The 9,714-nt window shown below is 29.7% G+C and overlaps 1 protein-coding gene across 1 annotated transcript; it reads left to right on the top strand.

Annotated features, from left to right (window-relative positions):
* LOC136990573 (cytochrome P450 3A6-like) lies at nucleotides 1–5,160 on the top strand. The gene is made up of 14 exons (XM_067288968.1): nucleotides 1–120; nucleotides 736–832; nucleotides 918–968; nucleotides 1,108–1,204; nucleotides 1,285–1,413; nucleotides 1,498–1,723; nucleotides 2,068–2,210; nucleotides 2,404–2,494; nucleotides 2,761–2,836; nucleotides 2,930–3,038; nucleotides 4,212–4,300; nucleotides 4,405–4,545; nucleotides 4,643–4,802; nucleotides 4,954–5,160. The coding sequence occupies exons 3-14, from the start codon at nucleotides 943–945 to the stop codon at nucleotides 5,023–5,025; spliced, it is 1,359 nt and encodes a 452-aa protein (XP_067145069.1). The 5' UTR covers nucleotides 1–120; nucleotides 736–832; nucleotides 918–942; the 3' UTR covers nucleotides 5,026–5,160.
* Nucleotides 5,161–9,714: the final 4,554 nt, after the last annotated feature.

Consider the following 9,714-nt stretch of genomic DNA (forward strand, 5'->3'; position numbering starts at 1 on the left):
GAGACTGTATATCGCTAAGATACTGTAAAAGAGTTCTGTCATAGAAGGGAGATACAATATGGATCCTCTTGTATTCTTTTTTCTAGTTTTATCGATTATCACTATAATAAAATGGTATCTGTAAGTATCTTTATGGTATTTATGTATATTGAAGGCAATTCGTTTTGCTTTAGTTTTATTTGAATTGAAGTGCAATTGTCAATATTGTGTTTTGTATCAGGAAAAAAAGAGTAGTTATTTATCAATTATCCCTCATTCCCTTTATATATATATAATACAATATACTTTCTACAAATATGAAGTACATAATTTTATTGAAGGGTTATCAAACAATTGAAACCATTATTGCCTTATATGCCTCTAAAATGCACTTCGGTCCCTGGTGTTAAGTGGCCCTCACTTTTTATCATTTTATTATTATTATTTTAATGATATTACATGGTTTAAATGTGTGAGTTTTGTAAAATTTATTTATAATATTTTTTGCCTTATACTTTATATAATGTATAATTACTTAACTGATGAAGGCAATTTAACACCGGCGGTTGAAATGCGTTTTAGGAGGCTTAAAATTGCAATAATGGTTTCTCAATTCTATGATAACCCTTCAATGAAGTTATGAACTACGTACTTGTAGAAAGTATATTATATTAAAAGTATTTGTTCTTAATTAAATGTTCTCATTTCTTTTGGTTAATTTTGACTGTTTGTGAATTTTTTGTGACTTTTTAATAGCAAAAGAAAAGAAACTTTTCGAACTTTTGAAAAACTCAACATTCCTGGACCAAAGCCATCATTTTGGTTTGGAAATATTTTGGAAATGATTAAACTGGTAACGTTGATTATCTCATGCCGAATTTAAATTCTTTTTTTTTTAAATTTAAACATTTAAATATATTTAAATATTCTTTTCCCAGGATAAACAATGTGAATTAGGATTGGATGAAAAAATATGGATCTATTTACGGGTAATTTTATAAATATATTTTATACATTAATTTTCTATTAAAAATTTTTACTTTTCCCGTGTGTATATTGTATTTTAAGAAAGTAATTAAGAGTTTCTTAAATTTTGATTATAAATTAATTAAACTTATCATTTGACAGTTATTATTTTGGAGTTAATCCTGTTCTAGCAGTTAACGATCCAGAATTATTGAAGCTCATTCAAGTTAAAGAAGCTCAAATTTTTCATAAAAGAAACGTAAGCCATACGATCGAAGAAATATTTCTTAAAGTAATATAATTGAACAATTTAAATAAAAATATTTATATTTTTTATAGCCATATATTCCAATGTCTGCTGTGCCAAATAAACTATTTGGTATTAGTAACACAATAAACGATGGACCTATATGGAAGCAATCTAGAGACATGATAACTCCTAGCTATACTACAAGCAAATTAAAAATGGTTCTTCATAGTTTAATTCTAATTAAAACAAGGATTAAATGGCATATAATTGCATGTAGTATTTTCAATATTTTTAATTTATAGCTAACTCCTACAGTAAACCGTACAATTGAAGAAAATTGGAAAGAAGTTAGAGAGATGATTAAAAATGGAGAAACTTTAGAAATGAGAGAGATATATTCCATATTGTTGGCAGATATGGCTTTTCAAACAACACTTGGAGTTCGTGTTAATAATAAACAGAAAATGGCCCGTTCGTTGGACTATGCCTTTGAAACCGGTGCTTCAAATACTATTAATTTTATATCAGGTAAATTATTTAAATTTCGATTTTATATTATGTGAAAACAAACGAGAAAAGAAACATAATATTTTAAATGTAGTGTAGTATCCAAATTGGTAAAAAGGTAGTGTAATATCTAAATTATTGTTATATATTATTTTATAATATTTAATAATTTTTATTTAAAAACTGTAAAATATATTAAAAGAGTAATTAAATATTTAAAATACAAATATTAAAACATTAAGTAAGTATTTGAAGCATCAAATACTTACTTATGTATTTGTTTTTTACATAAGTATTGGATATTAGAGACAATGTATTGTTTTAATTAACAGAATAATAATGAGATAATTATTATTTTCTTTTAGCTTGTTTTCCAGAATTTGGAGACTTTCTTTACTTCATAAGAACTACAACTCATAAAGTAAAGCGATTCATTAACGTTCCATCGATGTTGGCTGTTGTCGATCTTTGCAAAGATGCAATTTCTGCCAGACTCTCTTTGCAGAAGGTATGCAAATTGTATATTAATTATAAAATATTTCAATAGTAAAAACTTAATGAAAATTTGATACTTTTAAAGAAATTCTTATGTATTCGATTCAGAATTAATTAATCAAATATAATGAATTACTTGGAGAAGATATACTGTAACAATAAAAGTTAATAAATTTCGTTTCCTCTTGAAATTATTAATGTAATAGCAAGAAAATTATGCGGATGTTCTCCAACAAATGATTAATACAATCTACATAAAGAATCAAGCCAAAGCAGAAAAGATTTCTAAAGACTCGGGTAATTATATAAATCTTTATTGTTTTCTTAATTAATTATCTATTAAGAAGAATTATCTATTAAGAAGCACGTTACATTACTTTCATATTTTTCGTCTCTCTTGTCGTATGATAAAAAAAAATGCTAAATTTTTTAAAATTTATTTTTTGACAAAAGATAGAGATTTTAAACCTTTGAAGTTTTCATTTACTATATATAATAAAATATCATTATATACTTCGGGGTTTTTTAAAATGATTTTCCTTATCTTTTCCTTTTGGAATCAGAACCAGACACTTACAAGAAATCATTATTGACACCTATCCACTGTTTGGCTAATAGTTTCTACGTGGCAATTGCAACGTAAGCATTGAATTTTAAACTAAGAAAATGTTCAATTTAGTATTAATAATACGTACTGTACATATAACTATAATTTTTGTTTATTAATTTCAGATATGACACTATTCGTAATCCAATGATGTTTGCTACTTATCTAATTGCTAAATATCCGGAGGTGCAAGACAGAATCAGAGAGGAAATCTTCCAGTTCAGTAATAAAGATGTAATTATTTATATTGAAATCTAATTATAATCTCTGTATATTTAACTATTCTAAACTACAATATTTTTATGAATAATATTAATTACTAATAATTTATAGCCTATTTGTTTTTTGAAACCGTGTTTTATTGAGTGTTGAATACAAGATTTTGTTATTAATTAAACACTTGGCTTTTTTCCTATCTTTATTGAATAAAGATGGGGAAAAAAAGCCAAGTGTTTAATTAATAACACAATCTTGTGTTCAACACTCAATACTAATAATTTATATTAATATAAAATTTTCAATATGAATTCACCTAGCTATTATCTGGTTTGTCACCGTAAAGAATTTTTACCCATAAAAAAGCACAGTATCTCCAGTAGCAAATGCATCCCATTGAGAAAATGTAACTAAATACAGTTATATTTTCTCAATGGGATGCAGTTTGAAAATACCATTTTTGTAAATGATTTGAATGACTCCTAAAGAAATTTTTTTTTGTGTGTGTTTTGAGGGGTTTATCACGAGTACTTGAACGTTGATCAAACTCTCACTGAAGGTTCGTACAGTGAGTAGCTAGAAAGAGTACGTGACAAATTAAGACTAAAACAGCTATTTTTGGCGAATCGTCTAAGTGTTTTAGTGTTTTACAAGGTAACGCTCACCCACACATTGCAGAAATTACAAGAAACAAAATAATGCATAAGCTATGAAAATTTTTTTACCTCATTCTTTCTATTCTGCTGACTTACCTCCGTCGGATCTTTGGATAATCATTTACATGTAAAACAATATTGAAATTACGCAGCTATTAAGGAGGAAGTAACTCAATGTTTAATGGTAAAAATGGTATTTTCAAACTGCCTTTCCGTTGAAAAAATGTGAAGGTGAATATTCTTATAAATAAAAATATTCTTAAACAAAAAATACAAGCATTTTATTCACATTTCAAACACGACATTATTTATTTGTTTACCTGATTATTAAAATGTATACCATAAAATTGTATCAGTTTATTTCGAATATTTATAAATTACTGAGCTATGATATATTAAAGATTTAATTTTGAGTAAAGTTATTCATTAAATTATCTAAATGTTTAAGTTAATTTATTAAAAACAAAGTAATCTTCTAAAGTTACCTTTGTTTGTTACATAATTTAGTCTTTTATAAAGCATTCACCAATTACAGGAGAGTATTGACTATATTTCCTTAACTAAAATGAAATATTTGGACCAAGTTTTTTGTGAAACGTTGAGATTATATCCACCAGTTCCAACGTATGTATTTTTTTTTTTTTTTTTTTTTTTTTTTTTTTGTAAAATTGGCCGAAAATGAATTAAGTTTATAAATTTGTAATAATTTGTTAATGTTTGAAAATTAGCTTCATTAATAGGATTGCTGAGGAAGATTATAAATATAAAGATATATTAATTCCTAAGGGTATGACAGTATATGTACCGCAATGGGGTCTTCACAGAAATCCTGAATATTGGTCTGAGCCTGATGAATTTAAACCGGAAAGGTATGCTTAAAAATATTATATAAAATTTAATTAATTTAGTTAATTCTTTTAATAAACAAATAAAATATTATTAAAATTTGTGTATTTTGATGGAAAGATTCGACGATAAATCTAAAGTGGACCCTTACATATATCAACCTTTTGGAATTGGTCCAAGGCACTGCACAGGAATGAGACCAGCTCAATTAATAGGAAGATTAATATTAGCTAATCTAGTCAAAAACTTCAAGATTACTCTATGTCCAGAAACAAAAGAGGTACAGACTAAGCATTATATTATTATTTTTTTAAATAAAATATTTATTGATCTATCTCTTTATGAACGAGCATAAATAAATATTATTAGTTTATATTTATAAAAAACGATAAAATATTTTTATTTACACGATAAATTTGTTTTGATTTCAGATTGAAACCGATATCAGTCTTGTAATTATTCATTCCAAGAATCCTGTTTATATAAAAGCAACCCCAATATGATGTCTGGTGATAAGAAGTATTCATAGATTAATTATTATTACATATACCAAATATTATTCATCTTCATAAATTAATATTTTTGTTATATTTCCTCTTTAAATCTTCATAATTTACTAGAAAAAAAAATTATATTTCATTTCACGGCTTAAATTAAAATAAATAAATAAATTTTTAGTGTTTGAAGTAACATTTTCTTTTGATTAATAAAGAGTTTTTGTGGGAATACATTTATTGAGACACGCAGAAATTTTTTGTATAGTTTTTTCTTTAACTATATTTCGAAATATGTATTTTAAAGTTAAAAATAATGTACTGCATGCGTGTGCTATATAAACACGATCCAGAAGTCAACTTACTTAACAGACAAGGTATATTTTAATATTATTTTATGAACGGTTAAAATTGGGACGGAACACTTTCAGTTAAGCTCCTCAATCACAAATGTAATTGTTTGAAATAATTTTCAGCCACTCTCAAAACGTATCTCGGTTAACTATCTTGTAAATGTGGTGTTGAATTATATATTCATACAGTAACTTTTCGTTATAACGTGCATCATTATATCGCTCAATCTCATTATATTGCATTTTTTCCTTGTCTTTCAAATACAAAAGTACTTTAATGAATATTTAAAATTTCTACTGGAAAAAAAATATTACCATACTCCAATTTTTGGTATTGAAACTACCATTGTATAAAATACAACCCGTAATGCAACTCAGCAAGGAGATCGATAATAGGTAAGATAAATGGATATATACTGTACACGAGTTATATCGTGCCACGTGATATATCGTTCATTTGATTTCTCTCCGTATATGCGCGATATAATGAGAATTTACTGTAATATGATATAATAATATTTGTATAATATAATATACAGGCTAAAGAATGGCGAGAATATATACTATATATCATGAAATGAAATTATAGTTTTTGAACTCATTAAAAGTATATGCAGTCAAACTCATACAGACAATCACTTCCCTGAAACAGATACTCCTCCATAACGAACAATTTTAGAAGTACGATATAAAAATATATGTAAATTCATAACAATTGGCATCTGTTAATTGGAAGTTTGGCTCATATCAAACTTTAGATAGGATAACGCCTCAATGCTGATTAGAATCAAACATGACGATTTGGGGCAACCGCGAACACTTTCTCGGAGCCATCGTGGATCCGGGGCAATACTTTCTAGAAATTCCTCGGGGTACACTTTATATTATTACCTGAGTAAATATACCATAAAATAAACCCCGAAACGTTTCCGGAAAATAAGCCTATTAAGCTTGTATTTATCTTATAATAATTTACTACGTTAGGCTGCCATGGACAAGAACAGATTCTGACTATGGCAACATAAAACTGTAATAATTTAATATTTAAAATGTTCATTTGTCATTTTAATTAAATTTCATTATAAATTGAAATACAATATAGTTGTATGTGTGTAAGAATAAGGATTACAACTTTTCGAGATGATGGAATGTTGCTTTTGTTTGTGCTCTGAGGAATCTTGTTTTTATGTGGTTTTTTGGTGATAAATCATGATGGAATTTGTATACAGTTTTTTCGTAAGACAGGACGGACGATAATTTGTCAAGTAGGACCTTTTAAATCGAACATTTGTGAAATACGGTCGAAAACGGTACTTTTTTCGATTATCCGGTATTTCGGCAATCCGGTAAACCGGATTTGAGACGGCGTCTAACGCGTATTGTCGTCTTACTATTCGACACAAAATTTGGGGGTCCTAGGACCATTTTTCGCTGAGATAGCGGAAAAGTGCCGATACTTCCGGTCGGTAATTGAACGCCGATATTACGCTTCCGGCTTTACGGATCCAAATTCTGTCCGGTCATTTCTTCGGGGACACGATCAGTAACCTGTGTTGAAAATTTTAAGCAAATCCACCGAATAGAATTTAAATTATGGCGATTCTAGAATTTAATAAATTATCAACATCTTACTCAACATTGGTTGTCATGGCTACGGTCATTGATTTTTTGCCATAGAGCGTATAAGAACAACCGGAAGTTCGAGTCTTTATTGGAGCTGATATTTATAGTCCTACTTATTAGCTCTAATTTATTCCCATTGCACTTTATATTATTGATATAATTAGACATTTAATATTGGGATGGAATTATACATTAGAGAACAATTTTCGCAGGATGCAAAACGTATCATGGACGAAGTTAAAACATATGCCATTAATAACCCGAATGGTAAATTTCATGTTACATCACACATGAAATTTATTTTAGATCAATTCCAAAAATTAATTGACTCTGCCGAATCCTCATTTGACAAAATGAAATCTATGGAGCCTTTTATAGATAGAATTAATACATTGGCAACCAAGTCTGATTTGACTGAAATGATTAACACAGGAAAAATTTCTGATATTCAGGGTACCATATTAAGAAAACTGGACGCAATTGAACATAATCTCATTCAAACTGTAGGAGATGGGAATCAGGCAGTTATACAGAGAGAGGTATTAGAGAAAATATCTGCGATAGAGAGAAAAATTACAGAAAGTACAGATAAGGTTATTACAGATAAATTAAGAGAAACTGGAAATCGAATTAATGCCCAAATTATTCAACATTCTACAAAAATTATGAATAAATTAAATGTGGATTCCATCTTAACGAAAGCTCAAAAAATTGAGGAAAGCCTTGATAAGCTGAGGAACGAAGGCCCAATTTCTGACATCATTAACAACCAAATACATATGCAGGAACAACTGATTAATATAAAAGATAAAGTTGTTCTAAAGACAACTCAGGAGAATTTGAGTGGCCTTGGGGCGGCCTTGCCTGACGCCCCCATCTCAGAAATTCTTAAAAATCAGACATACATTCAAGAAAAACTGGAGAACTTGGCATCATACAGACACACAGACACTCCTCCACAAAGAAACTATAGTCAAGCTCTGAAAAACGGCAAGCTTTTTAACACTGATAAAAGACTGAGACACTTAGGAACAAACAGGGAGGTACTTCTCCTATACAGTAAAGACAGCGAGAAAAGTTGCAATAAAGTGCGGCAGATATTATTTGAGATGGTCAAACCATCGCAGTTAGGTATTGGAATTGACAAAGTGAGAAACATTGGAGGTGGAGGAGTTGCTATAGAGATTGGGAACCCTGAAAACGCTCTTAAGCTTGAGCGGCACATAGCTACAGAAGTTCCCCAATTATTGATAAGGAAGCCTCGGAAATTGCTGCCACATGTGGCCATTTTTTCAGTTCCTACTGAGATTACTAGGGAAGAGCTACCATTGTACATTTACAGACAAAATGACCTTATCAGTGAAACATATAAGGAAGAGGAATTCAACGAGGCTTTCAGGGCGAAATTCAGAATGGGAAGGAAAAATAAATATTACAACAATTGGGTTATTCAGGTAACACCTAGTCTAAGAAATCAACTTTTAAAGATAGAAAAACTGTCAATTCAATGGTCAAAATGTAAAACAACAGATTTCTGCCCAGTGCTCCAATGCTTTCGGTGTTGTCGGTATGGCCATTCCACAGCAATGTGCAGCCAAGAGATGCCCACATGTAGCCACTGCTCTGGTCAACATACCTATAACGAATGCACAAATATAGACCAACCTCCGGTATGTTGTAACTGTAGACATGAACACACCATGGCTGGGCATAATGCCAGAGATAGTTCTTGTAGGGTATACACGAGAATCAAAACCAATCTAATAAATAGAACTGACTATGGAATTACAGCCTAAGACTAAATTAGCTTCCTGCAATACAATATAGGTAGAAGCATTGCTTCTACTTCTATCTTAACTTCTATCATCAATCAATTTGATCTCATTCTTTGCCAACAGCCATATTGTGTGTTCCTGGATTTCGTTAACTCTAGCTCACCGTGTATTCATCGTCTTCACATCTAAATACTTAGTAACTACTTTAAAAGAGCTACAAGAGTCCTACAAAAGTGCCAAGAAAGTGCTTCAAGAACGCTTCAAGAGTACTTCAAGAGTGCTTCAAGAGTGTGACAATCATTCACGTCAAATACGCATCGAAAACGATAGTGAGATGCGTGAATGAAATAGAATTGTAGAATTTGACGTCAATATTGAAGAGAAAGGTACGAATAGCTGCAATCATAACTGGACCAAATGGAACTGACGCTAAAGAAAGTCCATATGCAGCAAAGAGACGACGCAATTTTACAAACAATTATTGCAAGTTTACCGTCTCGGCGAAGACGCCTCTAGTTTATAAAATTGTTCGTGCTATGTTTGTTATTGTCTGTGCTCTGTGCTCTGTGCTTTTTTTTTTTTTTTTTGTCTACATGTCACTATATTTGTAGTTGATGTTATGCTTTATTCTGGTTAAATAATTTACATATCTGTAACTCATATATTTATTGTAACTCTGTTATATTTCATCCGGTTATGTATTACGGCACCGGTTATGTACCTTTGGTATCTTTTTAATTAAATAACTGAACTGAACTGAACTGTATGTGTGTAAATAAATTATATTTAATTTTATTATTTCCTTTGAGCGCAAAACTCTGGCTACTTTCTACTTGTCCTGTCGTTGCCGTAACTGTCTACTATTACCCCGCACAACAGAGGAATGCCGTTGTCTATATTTTTACTTTCTGGAAAAAGCAGGTTAGATTTTTCCCTAAACCCTATAA

The sequence above is a fragment of the Centruroides vittatus genome, unplaced genomic scaffold, assembly GCF_030686945.1.
Source record: "Centruroides vittatus isolate TY-2023 unplaced genomic scaffold, ASM3068694v2 scaffold_946, whole genome shotgun sequence".
Taxonomy (NCBI): Eukaryota; Metazoa; Arthropoda; class Arachnida; order Scorpiones; family Buthidae; genus Centruroides; species Centruroides vittatus.